A 24,847-nucleotide genomic window follows, 5' to 3' on the forward strand; every position below is an offset into this window, starting at 1 on the left:
CTATGTGCGTGGTGACCGTAATGATAGCATCTTGGCATATTTTTAATAAAGAGATTGGGCCAGGAGATAGTTCAGTGGGTAGAATGCACGTGTTACCCATGTGTGAGGCCAGGGCTTCACCCTGTACCAACTGGGGACAGCACCAAAGCAGCCATCTCTTTTACTCTCTCTGCCTCTTTGCATCTCTGTCTCTATGAAAGGGAGGGGGAGATAAAGGGGAGAAAGAGAGAAAGAAAGAAAGAAAAGCAGTGACAGTGGGAGCTAGTTTGAGTTTTTTTTTTTTTTTTTTTTTTTTTTTACCAGAGCACTGTTCAGCTCTGGTTTATGGTGTTGCAGGGGATTGAACCTGGGACTTGACGGAGCCTCAGGCATGAGAGTCTGTGCATAACCATTATGCTATCTACCCCCAGATGATTTTTTAAGTTTTTTTTTTTTTTTTTAATTTTTTTTTTTAGTGGGAGCTAGTTTGGGAAGAACAGCTACGAGGTTGCATTGACTTGGGAATCGGTCAAGTTGTAGTAATAATGAAAGAGGAAGATGCAGTAGAGGGCCACCTGCAGTAAGCCAACCCTTATTTTAAAAAAAATATTTTTATTTATTTATTAATGGATAGAGACAGAGAGAAATTGAGAGGAAGAGAGACACCTGCAGCCCTGCTTCACCACTCATGAAGCTTTCCTCCGGCAGGTGGGGGTCAGGAGCTTGAACCTGGGTCCTTGTGCACTGTAACGTGTGCACTTAACCAGGTGTGCCACCACCTGGCCCCATTCAACCCTTGTTTTCTTTCTTTCTTTTTCTTTCTTTCTTTTCTTTCTTTTTTATTAGTTTTGAATCTTTTTTTAAAGATTTTATTTATTTATTAATGAGAAAGGAGGAAAGAGAACCAAAGATCACTCTGGCACATGGGCTGCTGGGGATCGAACTCAGGACCTCATGCTTGAGAGTCCAAAGCTTTATCACTGCGCCACCTCCCGGACTACTCAACCCTTGTTTTCTGTGGACATGTACTTAATAGTCTCTTCAGTAGCAAGGGGTGTGTGGCCTGGTGCTTTGATGGACAAGTCTTCATCATCCCAGAAGAAGCAGCAGGCAGCGGAGAGTAGTGTGGAGGCTGTTCTTTCCCTCGAGTACAGTGCATGGCAGGATTGATCAGTGATGGACACACACACCCCCGAATCCTGGTTGGCTCTTTAGTGTCCTTAGCAGGAGGTGGAGCCATTCATTCCACCGCGAAAAAAATAAACAGCTTGCAGAGTGCATGCCGAGGTTATTGTTAGTTAAGCGTCAGAATTGATCAGAGGCTCATCAACTGTGAGCAGTGATTTTCCGATTTGCTGAGAAGTGAATAAAGTTCATTGGACTTGTCCATAATTTAGAACATTCCAGAAATGAGTAGGGTCAGGGGGACCTGATCATGGATGTCCTAAGACCTGGGGTGGGGTGGGGGTAGTTCTATATGATGGTGTTTTGTCCCATGTGTGACTATAGCTGCGTTGTATTTCCTTAGATTTATAGAGATTTTATTCAGTTTAATTTTTTAAGCAGAGATTGAATAGAGAGACCACAGCACCAAAGATTTCTTTTTTTTTAATTTTATTTTATATTTGTTTTCCCTTTTGTTGCCCTTGCTTTTTATTGTTGTTGTAGTTATTATTGTTGTTATAATTGATGTTGTCATTGTTGGATAGGATGGAGAGAAATGGAGAGAGGAGGGGAAGACAGAGGGGGGGGAGAGAAAGACAGACACCTGCAGACCTGCTTCACCGCCTGTGAAGCGACCCCCCCTGCAGGTGGGGAGCCGGGGGCTCGAACCAGGATCCTTACGCTGGTCCTTGTGCTTCGTGCCACATGCTCTTAACCTGGACTCCCCCAAAGATTCCTTCTATGCAGTGAGGACCAGACTTGAACCTGTGTCACATTCCTGGAAAACATATTTTTAAATGGAGATTGAAATTCTCCTGTAAGTGTTTAAAATGCCGTGTATTCAGAACATGCCACTGTTTGGGCAGCTGAGGAAGTAAATCAGCTGCTAGAGTGCAGGACTTGCATGCCCTGTGCTCCTCTCTCCCTCTCTCTCTCTCTCAAAGAAATAAATCAAATCTTAAAAAAAAAAGTTTTTTTTTTTTAAAGCTATCACATGCAAGAAATACACACCATCTGTCTTTCTCGGGCTTATTTTGCTTAGTGTGATTCCCCTCCAGGCTTGTTCATATTACCATGTACCATAGGGTGTCTTCCTCCTTATGGTTCCGTAATTCTTTAATGCTCGGACACACCGAGTCTCAGATTGCTCTTGTTCTATTGGCTATTGTGAGTAACACTACCACGGACGTGAGGCTACAGATAGGTCTCTGGTGTGCCGCCTTTTCCTTTATAAAAGACACACAGAAGTGGGATTACTGGCTCATTCTGTTTGTGTTTGTTTTTGGAGAAGTCTCCATACTGCGTTCTGTAGTGACTGATCCTCATTTCCATTTTCAGGGTGACTGTTTTTAGTACAGCCCATCATGCCCCTGCAGTATCTTCCTGCATTCTGTTCTGAGACACCTGAGAGCAAGCACACTGCTTTCATCCTGTTAAAACCAAACAGGATGTCTGTCATGTGTGAGGGCCACACTTAGGGGTCTTTTGTCTTTTTTGGATGCTGGTTCTTTAGTGCTTGGTCCAAAGTGTGAAACTCTGGAGAGAGTGCAAATCAAAACAAAACACCATCTCACTACTGACAGGACTGCTGATAGGGATAAAATCTCCTATACAAATCGGGACTAACCACTAATAGTGAGGCCCTACTGGATGTGTTGGACAGTGGTATTGATGGGGGGGGGGGGGGGGGCGTAGTCATTTGGCAGGGCCGGCCAAATAGCTCACAGCTTTGCAGTGAGTGTGACTTAGGTTAGAGCCTGACCCCCAAAGTGTATTGAAGGGAACTTTGATGATGTCGTCTCTCTCTCTCTCTCTCTCTCTCTCTCTGTCTCTAAGAAAATAAAACAGAAGGAAGGGGCTGGGTGGTGGCGCACCCGGTTGAGCGCACATGTTACAATGTGCAAGAACCCAGGTTTGAATCCCTGGTCCCCATCTGCACGGGAAAAGCTTCACAGGTGTTGAAGCAGGGCTGCAGGTGTCTCTCTTCCTATCTCTCTTGCCCTCTTGATTTCTGGCTGTCTCTATCCAGTACATAAGTAAAGATAATAATTTTTAAAAAGACTATTTTTAGGTCAGAACAGGAATGGTGAGGGCCTTTTTTTTCTCCTGTCAGTCTACTGTGGTTGTTAGATGTTCTTTTTTGCTGCTGCTTAGCCTCCTCAGTTGATGCTTCCCTCTAAAGCTGGTGCTGATTCTTACAGTTTGTGTCCATTTTAATATGACTTTCTAAAAGAGAAGTGTCCTCTTATGAGGAAAAAAAAGTATTGTTGCTGGTCCTTTCCTTCTTTTCTCTTTCTTTGTTTCTCTTTTTTGTTTTTTTCCCCTTTTGTTGCCCTTGCTGTTTTATTGTTGTAGTTATTATTGTCGTCGTTGTTGGAGAGGACAGAGAGAAATGGAGAGAGGAGGGGAAGACAGAGGGGGGGAGAGAAAGACAGACACCTGCAGACCTGCTTCACCGCCTGTGAAGCGACTCCCCTGCAGGTGGGGAGCCGGGGGCTCGAACCGGGACCCTTATTCCAGTCCTTGCGCTTTGGGCCACATGCACTTAACCCGCTGCGCTGCTGCACTACCGCCCAGCCCTTACTTTTTGACCAGAGCACTGATCGGCTCTGGCTTAGGGTGATGCAGGGGATTGAACCTGGGACTTCAGAGCCTCAGGCATGAGGGTCTGTCTGCATAACCATTATGCTATCTACCCTCACCTCCCTGCCCTGATGCTGGTCCTAAAGTGAGGCTGTTGTAATAGTGTGGAGCCTCCCCTGTGTCTAGACAGTGAGCATTCTCTTCCACCTCCCCTCCTTCTCACCCGACTGAGTGAGGAGTTAATTGCCTCAGTAGTCCATAGGAAGTGCTGCTTGCTGGCTTTCTGCATATCACGGAATGAATAATTTAGTATCTTCAGGAAATGCAAACTGCAGTAGAATTCAAGCAACATCATCAAGCTTTGATCCGTCTTTTGACTTCGTAGTATGAAGTAGCGCTCGCTAGAAAAGGGACACCTGATCCTCCTGACATGCAAGAATGCTGCACATGGGTTTAGATTCTGACCAGATTGGGAGTTTGTTTCATCATGCGCAGTGCTGCCGATTCACCTGCATTCCGACCATGGTCAGATGACTTGTGCAAAAAAAAAAAAAAAAATGATTGTGAACAGAATGTTGCAGCTTCTCTGCTGTCCAAGGCAAGACAGTTTCTCAGGGTTTTCTTGTAAGTTTATCTATATTTTATTTATGTTTTCTTCTTCTTTTCTAAATATAGATTAATGGAACAGAAGGGTAAACCCTGAGGACAAAGGCATGCTGACTTGACAAGAGATTTATAGAAATAGTTACCATATCATATCAGTAAGATATTTTTTATTAAGACTTAAAGCATAAAATGTAATTACTGAAACGAATTGTAATGGTTTATCTCCTTTGGAATGACCCCTGGAGTGCTATGGGCATTTTATATATATTCCAGTGGGATTGTCTTTCACCGTAAATATGGTGCATGTACTTAAACAATAAATAGGTAGGTAGCAGGAAGTCCTTGGCAAAGGGGACATTTATTACTCTTACTTATTTTGTTTGTGTCTGAAAATACGCAGTCTGTCATATTTTTAAGCCAGACTTAGCTGTAAGTGGATTTTATTAGATCTGATTTCAGTCAGTTAAAATATTTTCTCAAGGCGTTACATTTTCTTTATTATTATTATTATTATTTTTAATTTAAGAAAGGATAAGTTAACAAAATCATAGGATAGGAGGGGTGCAACTCCACACAATTCCCACCACCCAATCTCCATATCCCACCCCCTCCCCTGATAGCTTTCCCACTCTCTTTCCCTCTGGGAGCATGGACTCAGGGTCATTGTGGGTTGCAGAAGGTGGAAGGTCTGGCTTCTGTAATTGCTTCCCCGCTGAACATGGGCATTGACTGGTTGGTCCATACTCCTAGCCTGCCTCTCTCTTTCCCTAGTAGGGTGGGTCTCTGGGGAAGCGGAGCTCTAGGCCACATTGGTGGGGTCTTCAGTCCAGGGAAGCCTGGCTGGGCATCCTGGTGGCATCTGGAACCTGGTGACAAAAGACAAAGCCAAACAAATTGTTGAGCAAGGCATTACATTTTCTTATGTGCACTCTTAAAATATAAATTAGTGTGATACTAATTCTATAGAAACCTTTTTAGTTAGTATGAATTGTGTTGCTAAAAATACAGTTTTCATGGAATCTATATTCCTCTCTTGAGTTTGCTTGTATGTAGTCTTTCTTAAATCAGTATATTTTTAAGCTTCTTGTTGTCTCTTGGATAAAGCCATGGTGGTGGGGGCGGGGGGGGGGGGGGTTGGACTATCTTTCCCATGCTGTAAAGAGTATCTTTACAGTCTTGTGAAATTACTGATGCCAAGTTTTGAATGCCACGAACACAATAATAAAAACATTAATTTGTGCTTTTCCCATTCCAATTTTGAGTGCCCCCTTGATTTTAGAAAAGACCTTTCATATTCATAGTTTTTTTCTCTTAAAAATAATTTTAACCCATGAATGTATATATAGTTAATGTCAATGTTGAGAGCCGAAGTATTCAATGACTATGTGATATGGCCAAACTTTTTAAATAAACATCTTTTGCCAAGAATGTATAAATATGAAGAAGAAGAAGAAGAAGAAGAAGAGGAGGAGGAAGGGAAAAAAATAATAATACGTGGCTTGGTAAAGTAACGACCGGTTCTGATGTTTTCTCTCAATGTGCAAAAGCAAATGAAGACATTTGATACTAATGGATATAAAATATATACTGATGAAAATAAGCTGTTCAGCCACTGCTCCAAATGGCTTTCATCTTTTTCAAGTAGTAGAAATGAGTTCACTTCCTAGTAAATTAATCTGAAGTGTTTCTCCTAATTTCCTGGTTTTGAATTCCACTGAGTAATAGCAAACGAGAATAAGTATCATGCGTTCAGGCACAGCCGCCCTGCGTCTTGCCGCCTTTCCACTTTAAATGGATCCTTACAGGATGTCAGCGGATCAGCTCTCTCTGACCGTGGCACTCAGGAAAAAAGCTGCATGTGTATTGCTTGATCTTGGCACTTTTTTTTTTTTAATATATAGGATTTTTCCACAACTAAGATTATACATAAAGTTTTTTAAAAATATATATATAAATAATATATATATATAAATATATAAATAAAGCTTTGGCTAAAGAGGATACCTTTTTGTTAAATTCCAGAGCTCCCAGCATGAGGATGTAGATAGGACTGTATGTGTAAATACATTTTGAACCTTTCAAAGCACCTTTTAGTTAACGTGAAGTTCTTCAGATGGCCCATTGTCCTTTGAAGCTTCTAACACCAAGGTGTCTGTTGCAGCCCAGAGCAAGGTTACTGCTACCCAGGACAGCTCTAATTTGCGATGTATTTTCTGTGGTAAGCACCATTATGTTTACATTACTTTTTTTCAAGCTGTGGTACATACGACTTGACTTTGCACATTTGCGTACTTTTTGTTGCCTTAGGCCATAGTCTGGTTTGTGGTACTTGGGATATGCAACAAGCTCTCTCACCCCCCCCCCCCTTTTTTTTTCCTTTCTTCTTATGTTGTGATCTTCGTTGTGGTTCATGCCAGGTGATTGGATCAAGCTTTTGAGCTGGCTGCTCACTGAGGGCTTAGTGAGGACTTAGGTTTGATTCTCACAACTTCTTCCAGCATGAACGGGGAGGGTTTTTTTTTTTTCCATTTGTTTATTTTGGGTCTTTTTTTTCTGACAATTTTTTGAGAGCACACTGTTAATTTGCCATTAAAAAAAACTAATATTTGCTATATTTATTTACTGGATAAGCAGAGAGACTGAGATGGAAGGGGGAGGTACAGAGGGAGGAAGAGAGAGAGAGAAACCAACTCCTGCAACATTGCTTTACTGCTCATGAAGCTTCCTCCTGGAGGTAGGGGCTTAGGGTTTTGAACCCAGGTCCTTGCACAGGGTAACATGGATGTCACCACCCAGCCCCCACGAGCACACTTTTCATGTAGAACTCAAGGGGAGACTTACAGTTGATGATGATGTGGGGAATAAAAATATTCAGTATGGGAAGGGGCTTTGTGTAACTTGAATTAATCTGTAGGCTTGGGAAGCAAGATTGGGAAGCAGAGCTGACCTGCTGCTGGGTTTAACAGGCTACAAATACAAGATTTCTGGTCAGCAGCCTCCTTGATTGTGTAGGTCAGATCGCGGTGGTTCAGTTGTGAGCGTAGGTACACACGTTTCACTCTCTTCACGCACACACATATGTGCACATATGTGTGGTTGGCATGGACTAAGTAGATATTCCCCTTAGCACCCTCAAATTGCAGTTTATTAGATATGCATCTCCTCATCCTGATATAAGGATTAGCCATACATGTACGTGTACATACACACTCCCCCTTCTGAGTTCTTTTTATTCTCATTTAATTCTAAAACTTTCTGGATTGAAAAACCCAAATTCAAAAAGTGATTTTTAAATTCTTAGGTCTTTCCTCACCCTCTCATTTCTGGGTACCTTTCTGACTTCTAGATACCATGGTGGCCAGCCAGGTTATTTTATGTGAAGTCTTTATTTTTATTTGATAAGAGTGAGGAGAGAGAGACCGAGGCCTGCGGCACTGCCTCACTACGCATGAAGCTTTGCTCCTGCAGGTGGGGGAATGAAGGAGTTGAACTTGGGTCCTTGTGAATGTACTGTGTACTGAAGCGGGTGTGCCACTACCCGGCTCTCAGCCACGTTTTTATTTACTTATTTATTTATTTTAAAATATTTTATTTATTTATTCCCTTTCGTTGCCCTTGTTGTGGTTATTATTGTTGTTGTTATTGATGTTATTGGATAGGACAGAGAGAAATGGAGAGAGGAGAAGAAGACAGAGGGGGAAAGAAAGACAGACACCTGCAGACCTGCTTCACCGCTTGTGAAGCAACTTCCCTGCAGTTGGGGAGCCGGGGGCTCGAACTGGGATCCTTAAGCTGGTCCTTGTGCTTGGCGGCACCTGCACTTAACCTGCTGCGCTACCACCCGACTCCTTATTTATTTATTTATTTATTTATTTATTTTTCCTCCTCCAGGGTTATTGCTGGGCTCGGTGCCTGCACCATGAATCCACCGCTCCTGGAGGCCATTTTTTTCCCCCACTTTTGTTGCCCTTGTTGTAGCTTCGTTGTGGTTATTATTATTGCCCTTGTTGACACATTTCGTTGTTGGATAGGACAGAGAGAAATGGAGAGAGGAGGGGAAGACAGAGAGAGGGGAGAGAAAGACACCTGCAGACCTGCTTCACCGCCTGTGAAGCGACTCCCCTGCAGGTGGGGAGCCGGGGGCTCGAACCGGGATTCTTACGCCGGTCCCTGCACTTTGCGCCACATGCGCTTAACCCACTGCGCCACCGCCCGACCCCCCTTATTTATTTTTTTTTAAAGAGAGACAATTATAAAGTAACCTACTGATAAGAATTTAAGGAAATACCTGCCTATGTATACTTTATCCACGTGACTTTTTTTTTTAACACCCAAAGGAATTTATTTTGAGATTCATGTACTTAGTAGGCCCAGAAGAATTTCCAAGAGTGAAAATTCTAATGTGTTTTTTTTTTTAATGACCTAAAATGACATTTTCAGTTAAATAGTTAGTTGGCTGTGGCTCTTTGCAAGTAAGTCCCTTTTCTCCCCCCAGATTCTACAGATCAGCCTTTGCAAGTTGACTGTGCATTCAGTTCTTTTTACTGATTTTTTTCCCCTCCATTGTTACCTCCTGGGGATCCTTCTAGGCCACCTTTTGAGCGAACCCTAAGAGGTCACCCGTACTTGTGTTACTAGGGTTCTCTAGCTCAGTTTGAAAGTTTTCTCAGTATTCTGTGCTGCCTACTCGTTACACTTCCCAGTCAGAACAACAAACAGCTAGCTTCCCCAACTATAGAAAAAAGATTGATGATCAAGTTGAATTTTTTTAACTTGGAAAATAATAGTTAAGTACAGATTACCTTCAATTGAGTTAACTGTGTACAATCTAATCATCGCACTGCTAAGTTTAAACTGGATTGTATTGTGTCTAAGAATGCCTGCTTGTCTCTTCCTGTGCTTTTTAATACTATGTGGCTAAATGTGACTAGATTTGTGAGAATGAAAATGTGATAGGGAGTGGAAATGGATTTCAGTTGCAAGTCAGTATTGAAGCCAAGGCTAAAATGCCATTCGTTTCTGGTTTTCTTTTGATTTCTGTCCCTGATCAGATACTAAAGCAGTGACACAGACCCTTTGTCTATATTTACTAATAGTCACAACATCATTTGCTCTATGGATTCTAGCTAAGACAAGTTAAGATCAGCAGTTGTCTTTGGCTATGGTAATGAGAGAGAGAGAGAGAGAAATAGCCACTGTTCCTTATGATAATACAGCAGGAACAAAGAAGGTTCATCTCTCTCTTATTTACTCTCATAAAGCATTGCCACAGTGCTTTATGGCTATGTTAATACCTCTTCAAGGCTCTGTGAGAGCACAGACACTGATTTGGGAAACTGACTTAAGTGACGTAGGCAATAGTTACATTCCAGAAAGTACTCTGGCAGCTGACAGCCTTACCTCACTTAGTTGCTACTTTATGTCCTATGTGGTACCCTTGCTATATTTTACCAATTGTATAATCCAGTGGAAGTTTTGATAAGGCAGAAACAATGTAATTATATACCTGAACTTTCTGATTTACCTAGAACTCTCTGACTTCATGTTTAGAGTCTATTTATTCCAGCTTTTCTTTTTCTTTTCCTTCTTTTCCTATTTTTTTTTTTTTTTTTTTTTCTAACCAGAGCATTGCTCAGCTCTGGCTGATGGTGGTGCAGGGAACTGAACCTGGGACTTTGAAGCCGCAGCCATGAGAGTCTTTGCATAGCCATTATGCTATCTATCCCCATGCTATTTATTCTGCCTTTTAAATGCACGAGGAGTCCTTTGTGCTCATTTATACCACTTGATAAGACTGAAGAAACGATAGCCAGATTAGATACAGATGTGAAGGCATGTCAGGGGAAGACTTCTCCCCTCCAGTCTAAGACAGATAGCTAGCCCACACTCAACAAGAACCACTCAGAAAATAACTGTAATTGGATCAAAGTGCCACTAACCCCACCTCCATTTGAAAAAGATCTTCCTTCAAGACTTTTGTTTTTTCTCAACTTCATGTAAACTCTTTAAAAGAATTGTTAGTAAGTTAATATGGATAATTTATTTACTTTATTTAAATGTCAAATAATGATATCAGCCAGAAAATATTACCCACTTCTTAAAGCTGTCTTTTAAAACAGTTTGCTCAGTAAAATTTTATTTTGGGGGTTGTGTGTGTCCAAAACAATTTCTGTAAATTGCTTTAAAAATACATTTTCTTGGGAGTCAGGTGTAGGGCAGTGGATTAAGCGCATGTGGCGCAAAGCTCAAAGACCGGCCTAAGGATCCTGGTTCAAGCCCCGTGGCTTCCCACTCCCCACCTGCAGGGGAGTCGCTTCACAGGCGGTGAAGCAAGTCTGCAGGTGTCTGTCTTTCTCTCCCCCTCTCTTTCTGTCTTCCCCTCCTCTCTTCATTTCTCTCTGTCCTATCTAACAACAACAACATCAATAACAACAATAATTAAAAAGAAAAACAAGGACAACAAAAGGGAAAATAAGTAAATAGAAAAAAATATTTTAAAAATATGTTTTCTTTTCTGTTGGATAGGACAGAGAGAAAAGGGGAAGACAGAGAGGAGAAAAGTAAGATAGACATCTGCAGACCTGCTTCACCGCTTGTGAGGCGACCCCCTACAGGTAGGGACCTGGGAGCTCGAACTAGGATCCTTATGCTGATCCTTGTGCTTTGTGCCGTGTGCTCTTAACCCGCTTCACTACTGCCCAGCCCCCCAGAATACTTTTTCTGATCCAAGTTTTGCCTTATGAATTATTTCAGCTTTGGTTAAATTTTTTTTTTTTTTTTAACCAGAGCACTGTTTAGCTCTGGTTATGGTCATGGTGCTGGGGATTAAACCTGGGACTGAGAAACGCTTGTATAACCATTATGCTACTTTCTGTGCCACTTGGTAAAGTTTTTTTTTTCCCTCCAGATTGATTGACATGGGGGGGGGAGAGAGAGAGCATCACACTGGCACATGCCATAGCCTGCCTTCAAACTTGAGATTTCATGCTTGAGAGTTCAGCACTATCCACTGAACCATCTCCTGGACCACAGTTTCCTGGACCACAGTTAGGTGATCCCCCCCCCCCCCAACCTGTTTGAGTCGAAATTTTGACATCTTGTTCTTAGGTTTATATAATTGGGCTAAGGCTTGGAGATGGGTGCAAACAGACAAGCAACACATATCTACACTGACACTGAGCTGGTTACTGAAGCAGCATGAAGTGTCTTGCTTAAATTTGCAAAATATGTTGTCTGAAATAGTAAATAGTGGTCTTATGAGATGCCCCTGCTAATATGCACTGATTTATACTTTTGGGGTTAATGAGAATAGATAAAATGCTTGCCCCGAATAGTTTATACGTTCTCACATTATTATCCCACATCCTGTGCCCCATAAGCAGGAAGAGCTGAGACATCTTTTCCCTGTAAAGTTCTAACTATTAAGGTGTGGCTTAATGTGGTAAATTCCAAAAGAAGGAGAGAATTCCAATGTGCTTGCTAGACAGATTTTCCATTTTCATGTATGTAAATATTCAGATGCGCTTTTTTTTTTTTAAAGCTTTTAGGTTGTTTTTTGGCTTTGTTTTTTCCCTTGTTCTTGATTCTGTGGGGTTAACATTTCTGTATTTCCTTTATGATGTTCTCAAAATAGACTCTTTTAGGAAATGTAATGAAACATGTCACTGCAATTATCATCATCATCCAGTTTGTCCGCAGAGGACAAATTAAATGATTAATTTAAAAACGTGTAAAAAGATGAGGAAGAGAATCAGTAGGTAAGTTCAGATCAGATTCCATGTTTTTCCAATTTTGAGATGAACCAGTACTGTAGTCAGTTCTAATGTTCCAGATTGTTCTAGCTATGGGGTCTCCTCCACTAGAATAAAATAAGGACTTTGTACTTTTAAATCGTAGATTAGAAGAGTTTGTTTTAGTACACAGAAGCCTGTCTTTATGAGCTACTTTTTTTTTTTTTAATGCTAGTAGTCTATAAGACACTTTAAAAGTATCTGCTAGGGTCATTTGTTGGCAGACTAGAAGTACAGAACGTCATTACCTATGTATTTCCAATCTGTTTTGTTGACTGAAGCCTATTTTGTTACCAAACTAGATGTCTAGATGGTTCTGGTTTAACCCTAGGCATTGTCTATTGGGTTGAGCATTTATTTAGCTCATTTTGTATGACACATTTAATGTCTATGTCCAGTGACATTAAAACACCCCACAATGTAGTGGCAGTCTTTGGAAGATGATCTAGGTTGGGTCCGCATTATACATGATGTGGGAATAGGTGGTCTTTGGTTACTTACAATGGAACCATGTTGGTGTGGAGGCAGGTTTTATGTTCTTTTTCACCCCAAAGGAAACATCATTACTAGTATCTCTGTTGCATTGAAACTTCAGATAAGTTGCTACTTGTATATGAAACGCTAGCAAATGTCTACCCGTTCTGGTGGAAGTGCCTAGCCATTAAGTAAGAATGGCAGCTTAGACTGGGCAAATTTGATAAATGTATTAGCTGACTTCAGTCTAGTAATAAGGTTCTCATGCTCTCTCTCTCTCTCTCCTGTTTTTCATTTCCAGTGTTCTATTTAGGTGAGTTTTTGAATTCTGATTTTTTTTCGCTTAAGTTTCCCTCTCCACTTCATGAATAAGCACCCCAAAGAGAATGAATGTCTCATTGTCGTAGAAAATGTCAAGCCTAGGTGGCTATTCAGATACTCATTGAACACTTGTTTTACTCCAACCCTTCATATATTAATGTTTTTTTTTTTCCTTTATTGTCGGTGTTTTCCATTTGTTTCAAGTAAGCCTTCTGAAGATGATGACAGCATTCTGTTGCAGTCTTTCATTTGCTGTGTGTTATAGAAAGCTTCTATCTTATGTTGCTAAACAACAACAACAACAACAAAAAAGAAGATGCATTTGTAAATATGTGGCGGTTTTATGTTACTCTCATGATTTTTATCTCCTCCACCCGGCCTAATATAAAGACAGTGCTCATCTGTGATGTCTTCCTTCCTTCCAGGGCCAACATTGCCTAGACAAAACTCACAACTTCCCACCCAAGTTCAGAATGGTCCATCACAAGAAGAGTTGGAAATTCAGAGAAGGTAAATTTATAAGCTGTTGTTTGTGCTTTGTTTCCTTCTGCAGAGAAGCAGAGAAGGTGGATCTGTCAAGCATCCTAAGATTGGCAGTAAAATAATGTCTCACCATTGTAAACTCAGAACTTTCATGTTAAAGAACTAGATCGTGGGGCTCTAGGTGGAGATGCTTCTTACGCAGCTGGACACAAGTTGCTTCAAAATGTCTAGGGCTGGGCGATAAAAGCCTATACATAAGGCCTCAGGAGGTGGCACAGTGTATAAAACCTTGGCCTGTCAAGCATGAGGCCCAGAGTTCAACCCTCAGCATCTCATGTTTCACAATGATGCCCTGGTTCTCATGGTCTCTTACTAATGAATCTTTAGGGGGAAAAAAAAATCACATATACACAAGTTGAAAATACAAACAGTTCCTTACTTAGAGTGACTCAGATTTTTCTGGAGAGGCTTCATAATGGTGCAACAGAGATAAGGATTGAGGTTTTTTTTTTTTTTTTTAAATTTCATAAGCCTGTATGGTGAAATGAGAATTTTGACCTTTTCCCCAGACAAGCTATGTCTGACCCATTTCTCCTCAGCCACATAGCTGTGAGGAAAAGGAACCAGGGCTCCCCCAGACTGCTTCTCTCTTTCAGCACGATACTCAGTCTGTTAGAAGAAGCATTCAACATTTCATTTCAAAATACTTTGTGTTAGGTGATTTGTGACCAACCACAAGCCAATGTAAGCATTGTGGGCCTGTTTGAGGTAACCTAGACGGGGCTCTGATGTTCAGTGGGGCTGGGGGTGTTACATATATTTTCCTCCTCAACAGCATCTTCAACTTTGATGGCATGTAACCCCATAGTAAGCAAAGGAAAGCCTGTATTGGAAGGACTCTTCTTGACCACACACACAGTCTCCTTAAGCTTCAAGGAGTCTTATTTGTACAGCCATTAAAAATTCATCTATGGGGAGTTGGGCAGTGGCGCAGCAGGTTAAGCGCAGGTGGCACAAAGCGCAAGGACCGGCGTGAGGATCCCGGTTTGAGCCCCCGGCTCCCCACCTGCAGGGGAGTCGCTTCCCCTCCTCTCTCCATTTCTCTCTGTCCTATCCAACAACAATGACAGCAGCAACAACAATAATAACCACAATAATAAAACAACAAGGGCAACAAAAAGGAATAAATCAATATTAAAAAATAAATGAAAGTTTAAAAAATTCACCTATGGTGGTTGTAACTTCCACTGCCTGGTTTCACTAGGAAGTTGCAGAAATACTGTTGGCCTGAGGCAACAGTATTGAGATCCTGCTCCTGGGTGTAGTGACCTAACACAGTCTCTCTGCTCGGGCCTAGACTGCTGTCTGAATGGCATCTGTAACATTATCTTCATTGTCTTCATGCAGTTTAAAAGTAAATTCACCGGGAGTCGGGTGGTAGCGCAGCGGGTTAAGCGCAGCGGGTTAAGCGCAGCGGGTTAAGCGCAGGTGGCGCAAAGCACAAGGACCGGCATAAGGATCCTGGTTCGAACCCCGGCTCCCCACCTGCAGGGGAGTCGCTTCACAGGAGGTGAAGCAGGTCTGCAGGCGTCTGTCTTTCTCTCCTCCTCTCTGTCTTCCCCTCCTCTCTCCATTTCTCTCTGTCCTATCCAACAACGACAACAATAATAACTACAACAATAAAACAACAAGGGCAACAAAAGGGAATAAATAAATTAAATAAATATTTTTTTTAAAAAGTAAAAAAATAAATAAATAAATTCACCGTTTAATAGTCTCACTTATGGGGTAGGGCTTTTTTATTTTTATTTTTATTTATGAAAAGGAAACACTGACAAAAACCATAGGATAAGAGGAGTACAACTCCACACAGTTCCCACCACCAGAACTCCGTATCCCTCCCCTCCCCTGATAGCTTTCCTATTCTTTATCCCTCTGAGAGTATGGACCTAGGGTCGTTATGGGATGCAGAAGGTGGAAGGTCTGGCTTTTGTAATTGCTTCCCCGCTGAACATGGGCGTTGACAGGTGGATCCATACTCCCAGTCTGCCTCTCTCTTTCCCTTGTGGGGCAGGGCTCTGGGGAAGTGGAGCTCCAGGACACATTGGTTGGGTCGTCTGTCCAGTCTGTCCAGAGAAGTCTGGTTGGCATCATGCTGGCATCTGGAACTTGGTAACTGAAACAATAGTTAACATATAAAGCCGAACAAATTGTTGACTAATCATGAACCTAAAGGCTGGAATACTGCAGATGAAGAGTTGGGGGGGGGGGGTCTCCATTTTGTAGATAGCTAGTAGGCCTATTTTAGTTATATTCCAAGGGACCTGTGGCTGTACTAGTTTCTTTTCTTTTTTCTTTTTTTTTTCCCTGAGCCTGACATCTGAAATGCAGATTCAAGTTATTGTTTGGGGTGATGATGTCATGGCTGGAAAAAGGGCTAGGAAGCTGGATCAGGGAAGAGTAGCTCCCAAATATGGGAACGGTGTATAAATATTGTTGACTGCAAACCCCATCGATTTAATCTGGGGCCCATATTCAGCATAGACTGCTGTCTGAATGGCATCTGTAACATTATCTTCATTGTCTTCATGCAGTTTAAAAGTAAATTCACCGGGAGTCGGGTGGTAGCGCAGCGGGTTAAGCGCAGCGGGTTAAGCGCAGGTGGCGCAAAGCACAAGGACCGGCATAAGGATCCTGGTTCGAACCCCGGCTCCCCACCTGCAGGGGAGTCGCTTCACAGGAGGTGAAGCAGGTCTGCAGGTGTCTGTCTTTCTCTCCTCCTCTCTGTCTTCCCCTCCTCTCTCCATTTCTCTCTGTCCTATCCAACAACGACAACAATAATAACTACAACAATATGCTGATCTGAGCTCACATTCTGTGGTCATGAGTAGGAACATTCCAAGCTGCCCCAATTTCAGGACCCATCTTCCTCAGTTAGTAGATCGAGTATGTTGTCCAGCCTCCCTTCAGAGGATGGAACATTCTCTTCCGTTATTTATCCAGTTTTTTTTTTCTGCAAAAGTAATCGATAAAAATGACCACGGTTATATATACACAATGGAATACTATTCAGCTACTAAAAATGGTGAGTTCACCTTCTTCACCTCTTCTTGGATGCAGCTTGAAGGAATCCTGTGAAGTGAGATGAGCCAGAAAGAGGATGATGAATGTGGGATGATCCCACTCAGAGACAGAAGTTGAGAAATAAGAGTGCAAGGGGAAACACAAAGCAGAACATGGACTGGAGTTGGTGCATTGCGCCAAAGTGATGGATTCTTGGAAGCAAGTGGGTTTCAGGTCCCCGTGGTGGAGGAGGACCTGGGGCGGGGCGGGGGGTAGGGTTAGAGTGTTATGCTGCAAACTGAGAAATTTTACACTTGTAACAACTGCTGTATTTACTGTCGACTATAAACCATTAATTCCTCCCTTCAGATTAAAAAAAAAAGAGGTAGACAGCATAATGGTTCTGCAAAGAGACTCATGCCTGGGGCTCCCAGGTCCCAGATTCAGAGCTCTGGTTAAAAAATAAAATAAAAATCGAAGACCAGGGAGTCGGGTGGTAGCGCACCGGGTTAAGTGCAGGTGGTGCAAAGCATAAGGACCGGCGGAAGGATCCCGGTTCGAGCACCTGGCTCCCCACCTGCAAGGGAGTCGTTTCACAAGCGGTGAAGCAGGTCTGCAGGTGTCTGTCTTTCTCTCCCCCTCTGTCTTCCCCATCTCTCTCCATTTCTTTCTCTCCTAGCCAACAACGACGACGTCAATAACAACAACATATAACTATAACAATAAAGCAACAAGGGCAACAAAAGGGAATTTAAAAAAAAATCGAAGACCACAGTACTTTCGAGTAACACATTTGTACTTCATTTAGGCACCAGCAAGGAACCCAGAACACAGTGAACCGTCTCTGATACTGCAAACTGAGTACGTGACAAACACGCAGGAGAAGATCAGGACAAGCTACTGGGTTGTCTGAACAGTCACAAGGCACTTTTTTTTTTTTTTGCCTCCAGGGTTATCACTGGGGCCTTGTACAGGCACTATGAATCCACTGCTGCTGGAGGCCATTTTTCCCATTGAGTAGGACAGAGAGAAATTGAGAGAGGAGGGGAAGACAGAGAGGATGGAAAGACAGACACACCTGCAGACCCGTTTCCCCACTTGTAAAGCGAAGACCACGGTGGGTCCTTGTGTGGGTCCTTGTACCTCCTGCTATGCATGCTTCACCCGGTGCACCGCCACCCGGCTCCCTCATAGCACATTCTCGTAGAGAAAACTGCGTCATGACTTTGCCAGCAACCCAGTAGAGCAGAGCTGGAGACTGTCTCAGGCCACAGCCGGCTTGATAAGGGTTCTAGAACTTAGCAGTTTGCTGTTTTCATTGGAAATGGGTATTGAATAGGTTTTAGCAACTGTGGCAAGACATCACCTACCGCCTTACATCAAAGTGCTGGCCCTAGAAGTGTTCATCCGAGAGGGTTGCTGGGAGCTCTCTGCACGAGGTTACACCAGCCCTTGGGTCCCACACATGCTAAGCTCCCCGCAGTTGCCCCCGGAAGCTCATCAGAAGCAGCAATCTGTTGTGTTCCTTGAGAGAACTTCTGTGGTGAACGCCACTGGCAGCTCACATGCTGGCCTCAAGTCCTGCCTCTGGCTGCTTCCTCGGCTCATATCTACTGGGGCCTGCCTTCTGGCCTGTGGACGGGCCTCTCTGGACGCTGTCTGTTCTCATTGCTGGGGTGTGGCCTGCCCTGCCCTGCCTGTATTCCAGCTTAGCTTTCAGTCCACGTGTTGGGCTGCTTGAAGTCACACTGGAGAAGTGGGGTGTCATAGCACAGCTGAGTGAAACTGAAGGCATCTCACAGGCCTTGCCGGGGTTTCTTTTTTTTTCTTTTAAAATATTTATTGATCCCCTTTTTGTTGCCTTTATTTTATTGTTATAGTTGTCTGTTTTCATTGTTGGATAGGACAGAGAGAAATGGAGAGAGGAGGGAAAGACAGAGGGGGGGAGAGAAAGATAGACACCTGCAGACCTGCTTCACCGCCTGTGAAGTGACTCCCCTGCAGGTGGGGAGCCGGGGGCTCGAACAGGGATCCTTACGCCGGTCTTTCCGCTTTGCGCCACGTGCGCTGAACCCGCTGTGCTAGCGCCCGACTCCCAACTGCCAGGGTTTCTTTTTTTTCTTATATTTATTTATTCCCTTTTGTTGTCCTTGTTTGATTGCTGTAGTTATTATTGATGTCGTTGTTGGATAGGACAGAGAGAAATGGAGAGAAGGAGGGAAGACAGAGGGGGAGAGAAAGACAGACACCTGCAGACCTGCTTCACCGCCTGGGAAGCGACTCCCCTGCAGGTGGGGAGCTGGGGGCTGGTTTGCGCCACCTGCTCTTAACCCGCTGCGCTACCTCCCAACTCCCACTGTGACTCCCACTGCCCAGCTTTCTTAACTTATCCTAGGAATGAATATGTCTGTGACACACCAGGTAGGCAAGTCCTCACATCACCTGAAAGGAGCAGTCCGGGAACTGTGAAGAGTGCAGGCAAGAACCGTTGGCTCCTCTCCGGGGAGGAGAGGTTTGGCTAAGAGAAAAGACGAAGATTCTTCCGCTCAGGGGCCTTGCTGCCATTGAAACTGATGAGCTCTGATGAACTAATGGACTGGGGGGGTTGGGGGGGTGCCCCACTTTGGTGCCACTTAGCCAAGACCTTCACATAGTCAGAGGCCATCAAACCTTTGAGAGCAACTTGCATAACATGAAGGCATAGAAGCAGACGAAATTGAGATGGGAGGGAATAGACGTAATTCAGGGAGCAGAAGAAAACACTAAAAATACACTCAGCTTGCTTCTGAGAACTAGGAATGTATTTCATTCATAAAGCAGAGATGTGTAGAATTGTGTTAACACACTGCTAGGGAGTCAACTTGGTTTTTGACAGTATCTCCTCTCCTTTTTCCCTTTTTTTTTTATTTAAGAAAGGATAAATTAACAAAACCATAGGGTAGGAGGGGTACAACTCCACACAATTCCCACCACCCAATTTCCATATCCCACCCCCTCCCCTGATAGCTTTCCCATTCTCTATCCCTCTGGGAGCATGGACCCAGGGTCGTTGTGGGATCCCTAGTAGGGTGGGTCTCTGGGGAAGCGGAGCTCCAGGCCACATTGGTGGGGTCTTCAGTCCAGGGAAGCCTGGCCAGCATCATGATGACATCTGGAACCTGGTGGCTGAAAAGAGAGTTAACATACGAAGCCAAACAAATTGTTGAGCAATCATGGACCCAAAGGTTGGAATAGTGGAGAGGAAGTGTTGGGGGGGGGGGTACTTACTGCAAACTCTAGTGTACTTCTGCTTTCAGGTATATATTTTGCAGTAGTTTACGGATACGTGTGAACATAAGCTCTCTCTCACAGAACCTGGTGTATATCTAGGTTTTGGGACTTTGTTAGAAAGTGATCCACCTGGGATGGAATTAGAGAATGCTATGAAAGGAAAGGTCTCACCCGAGTAATGAAGCTGAAGGGTTGTCATTCCACACCTGAAGTCTCTGGACACAGTCTGAGCTGAAGCATGTTGGGGTGGCAATCGTTGCGTTTCTTTTTCCCTTTCTTGCTTGCTTGGTTGGTTGTTCCCTTCCTTCCTATTAATTTTATTATATATATAGAGAGAGAGACCAGAGCATGGCTCAGCTCTGGTTTATGGTGGTGCTGGGGATTGAACCTGGGAACTCAGAACCTCAGGCCTGAACGTCTGATGCACAAAGCACTGTGCTATCTCTTTGGGCCTCCACTCCCCCCCCACCCCCACCCCCGGCACCTTTGTGGTTAAATGAATAAGAATAGTAGCGGATGTGATTGAGGGTGGGAACACATGACTAGTCCTTTTTAGTCGGACAACGTGGCACTTTGGGCTTCCTTGACTGTGAAGAATCTACATATTCTAAGAAGTATGAGTCAGTCATGTGTCAGCTTCAACGTAGAGCTTAGTTGACATCTATAAATAGTCTGCCAATTACAAGTACTACTTGAAGGTTATAAAAGAGGAGGAAAGATCCCTGCACAGGAACTGGAAGGGCAGCCATGAGAGTATCCAGCCCCCCAGCCAGCCTCCAGAGGCGGGATGGGCCGAGAGTGGACCGCTTTCTCTTGTAAGTCACAGCTCTGGATCTCTGCAACACTCAAACTGAGTCTCCTGTTTAGTGTTCGTTTCACTGCCGGGGATCAAGCCAAGTGCCTCGTACATGTGTTGTCATGCACTCTACGACTAACCTCTGGCTTTTTTATTTCAGCATTTTTTTTTCTTTTTGAAAAACATTTGCTTATATGGGGCATAAACGGGACCACATTTCGGTGGGAACTGTGTGAATGAATGTACAATAAGATACGATAAGAGAGGGAGTCGGGCTGTAGCGCAGCAGGTTAAGCGCAGGTGGCGCAAAGCACAAGGACCGGCATAAGGATCCCGGTTCGAGCCCCGGCTCCCCACCTGCAGGGGAGTCGCTTCAGAAGCGGTGAAGCAGGTCTGCAGGTGTCTATCTTTCTCTCCTCCTCTCTGTCTTCCCCTTCTCTCTCCATTTCTCTCTGTCCTATCTAACAACGACAACAACAAATAATAACTACAACAATAAAACAACAAGGGCAACAAAAGGGAATAAATAAATAAAATAAATATTTAAAAAAAGATACGATAGGTTTTATTTTAAGATTTGTTTAATTTTTAAAATGCTTTTGGTAGTATATGGTTGGTTATTTGTCCTACCATTGTTTTTGAAGAGGGGAAAAAAAGGGGTATGAAGAAAGTACTGGTTGACAGAGTATGCTTGCAGGAATACTCTAGGGAAAGCAGTTTATACAACTGAAATTTTGCCTTAAAAGGATACGCGTGTAAATGCAGTGTGTGTGTGTGTGTGTGTGTGTGTGTGTGTGTGTGTGTGTGTGTTCTAGAGTTTTAATTATAAAAGCCGGAAGATTTATGTTCTGTCCTATTTAGGTAGATGTTAGCCATGCTGTTCAAGATATGCCTGCCAGAAAATGTCTGTTTGACACATTCCTTTGTGAAATAAGTTGATGTGCCTGTCTCTGGTGGGCTGGCTGAAGACTGGCTAGGCGCTTTCAGCCCTTTCTTTTCTTGCCTTGGAGGCGAGGAAATAGGGAAGGGTTCTCCGGAAGCTGTGGACCTACGCAGCCTACTTCACTCAGCTGTTGATGTGTGTGAGGAATCTCCGTCATTGTACAGATGATAATTGTCGGCGGTTGGGGGGCCAGGAATTGCCGTGGTTTGTTGTAAGTCTCAAAATCTACATGATTGTGCTGTTTTGATACAAGTAAAATGAACGATGTGGCATGGATGTTTAAAAATACCTAATATCTTCCATCTTTTTTAATGTTTAGTCCCTTTTGTTGCCCTTCTTGTTTTACTGTTGTAGTTATTATTGTTGTTGTTACTGATGATGTTGTTGGATAGGACAGAGAGAAACGGAGAGAGGAGGGGAAGACAGAGAGAGGGGAGAGAAAGATAGACACCTGCAGACCTGCTTCACTGCTTGTGAAGTGACTCCCCTGCAGGCGGGGAGCCGGGGCCTCGAACCAGGATTCTTACGCCGGTCCTTGCGCTTTGTGCTATGTGTGCTTAACCCTCTGCGCTACCGCCCGGCCCCCTTCTTCTCTATTCCTTCCTTCCTTCCTTCCTTCCTTCCTTCCTTCCTTCCTTCCTTCCTTCCTTCCTTCCTTCATGCAACCACTGCACTCTTCAGGTTTAATGATATACTGGTAGGATTGAGATGGATAGGGCTTGGAAAAGGGAAATATTTAACAAAGTGATTGTGAAATTTACCTAGAAAAAAACTAAATGTGGCCAGTTGGTGGCACAAGTCATTATGCACACTTGTCACCACGCACAAAGACCTGGGTTCACGTCCCTTCTTCCCACCTGCAGGGGGCAGTCTCATGAGCCATGAAACAGGGCTGCAGGTGTCTCTCTTTTTTGGTAAAAACTGAAGTCAGGTCAGGGGGTAGTGCAGCGGGTTAAGCACACGTGGCATAAAGCACAAGGACCGGCGTAAGGATCCCAGTTCGAGCCCCCGGCTCCCCACCTGCAGGGGAGTCGCTTCACAAGCTGTTAAGCAGGTCTGCAGGGGTCTATCTTTCTCTGCCCCTCTCTGTCTTCCCCATCTCTCTCCATTTCTCTCTGTTCTATCCAACAGCAATAACTACAACAATAAAAAAAAGCAAGGGCAACAAAAGGGGAATAAATAAATAAATAAATAAATAAATAAATAAATTTGGGGGAATGAATTGCTGTTGTCACTGGGACTTTACCATTCCAGGCTCACTTTCATTTTTAAGGTAGAGAGGCAGAGACAGAGAGACCGAGAGACTGAGAGCAAGACACCACACCACAGGTTCCTCTTTCGTATGGTGGTCCCGGGTTAAGCGCCCTTTTGTGAAGGGGCGGGCGATTGCATGTTCAATACTCAAGAATAGCTGTGGGAGTCGGGCAGTAGCGCAGCGGGTTAAGCGCAGGTGGCGCAAAGCACAAGGACCGGCCTAAGGATCCCGGTTCGAACCCCAGCTCCCCACCTGCAGGGGAGTCGCTTCACAGGCGGTGAAGCAGATCTGCAGGTGTCTGTCTTTCTCTCCCCCTCTCTGTCTTCCTCTCCTCTCTCCATTTCTCTGTGTCCTATCCAACAACGACAACAACAATAATAACTACAATAAAACAACAAGGGCAACAAAAGGGAATAAATAAATAAAATAAATATTAAAAAAAAAAAAGAATAGCTGTCTCTGTTTGTTATTTTCCTTGGTCTTGCCAGCTCATCTGTGTTTAGTTTTTGTTTATTTTTCACAGGAGAAAAAGTCTGGAAGTGAGTACGCCAAAGTGTGAATGGAGCCACTCCTAGATTCAGATCATTTATAGTTTGTTACTTTTCTTCTTGCCTAGCTGTATTTTTCTTTTTTAAAAAAATTCAATCTGTTAATGAAAAAGAGATACACAGAGAGAGAACCAGAGCCCTGATCAGCTCTCGCTTACTATGGCGGTGCTGGGAATTGAACCTGGGACGTCAGAACCTCAGGCCTGCAGCTCTTTGCTTTCTCCCCAGACCAGCTGTATCTCCTTCCCTTCCCCTTCCCTTCCTGTCCTTTTCCCTTCCTTCCTTCCTCCCCTTCTCTCTTTCCTTCCATTCAGCTATTGTTACAGCTATTATATTTTCTAAAATGAGAATGTGTTGCGCAGGGGGTAGATAGCATAATGGTTATGCAAACAGACTCTTATGCCTGAGGCTCTGAAATCACAGGTTCAATCCTCTGCACCACCATAAGCCAGAGCTGAGCAGTGCTTCTGGTTAAAAAAAAAAAAAAGTGTTATTAGTGAAAAATTGGTGTTTCCCTCCCCCCTTAAATGGTTAAAATAGTGGCATGGCCATGATAACAGCATGTTCAATTATTTGGAAAATACATTTGTCTGTTCACACTTTGGTCATGAAAAGCACAGAATAAAATGAGATCTCAGTGATATCTAGAGAGAAGCCGTCGATGAGAAGCTGAGGAAGCAAAGTCTTTTTCATGGGCATGAACCGGACACGTCATTTCTTGCTCCACACAGGAGCAAAACAGATGTTGGGGACTCAGATGAGACGCACACAGGCCCATTGGAAAAGAGACAATCCTTGAACGACGAGGAGCCGCAGTGCAAACTTCCTCATTTCTTCTTTTTTTTTTTTTTTTTTTTAAATTTCAGGCAACTACAAGAACAACAACGACACAAAGAGCTGGAACGGGAGAGACTGGAGAGAGAAAGGATGGAGAGGGAGAGATTGGAGAGAGACAGGTTAGAGAGGGAGAGGCTGGAGAGAGAGCGACTAGAACAAGAGCAGCTGGAGCGGGAGAGACAAGAACGGGACCGGCTGGATCGGCTGGAGCGGGAGAGACAAGAACGAGAGAGACTGGAGAGACTGGAGCTGGAGAGACAAGAACGAGAGCACCAGGAGCAGTTAGAGAGAGAACAGCTGGAATGGGAGCGGGAGAGACGGATATCCAACACCGGTAAGAAGTTGGCAGGTTCTCCTGTGTTCTTGTTTCTGTCGGAGCTGGGGTGGACTTAGGCGTTATTAGGGTATTTCGTATCAGAGATGCTGGGGATTAAGCAGTAGTACAACTTGAAATAACAACAACCCCCCCAAAAAAAATGGGCAGCCGTTTGTATGTTAGCGATTTCATCTCGCTGTTGCTTTTATTGCTTAGAGACCAAAAGCAGAGCCCCTGGAAATTTCTGTTCTGGCGTTCTCCTCCTCCTGTCCCTGCGAACGGGCTCTAAAGTGTCAGTGTGGTTTTCTGGGCTGCTTTTATATGGGGTGAACGTGGGAATATCGTTCCCTTTTGAGAGAGCCTAAATTGTCGTGTGAGGGTCCCGCTCAGCAACCCGCTTGATTATATTCTAAACTTTC

General features: G+C 43.7%; 1 protein-coding gene across 2 annotated transcripts in view; it reads left to right on the forward strand.

Moving 5' to 3' along the window:
- The window catches only part of ENAH (ENAH actin regulator), a 64,647-nt gene that overhangs the window by 13,048 nt on the left and 26,752 nt on the right, over positions 1–24,847 (forward strand). For both annotated transcript variants that reach the window (XM_060192430.1, XM_060192429.1), the window contains exons 3-5: positions 6,494–6,550; positions 13,343–13,427; positions 24,142–24,446. In XM_060192430.1, the coding sequence (XP_060048413.1) occupies positions 6,494–6,550; positions 13,343–13,427; positions 24,142–24,446 (447 nt within the window). The remainder of the gene's footprint in view (positions 1–6,493; positions 6,551–13,342; positions 13,428–24,141; positions 24,447–24,847) is intronic.

Source organism: Erinaceus europaeus, chromosome 6 (genome assembly GCF_950295315.1).
Source record: "Erinaceus europaeus chromosome 6, mEriEur2.1, whole genome shotgun sequence".
NCBI classification, from domain to species: Eukaryota; Metazoa; Chordata; class Mammalia; order Eulipotyphla; family Erinaceidae; genus Erinaceus; species Erinaceus europaeus.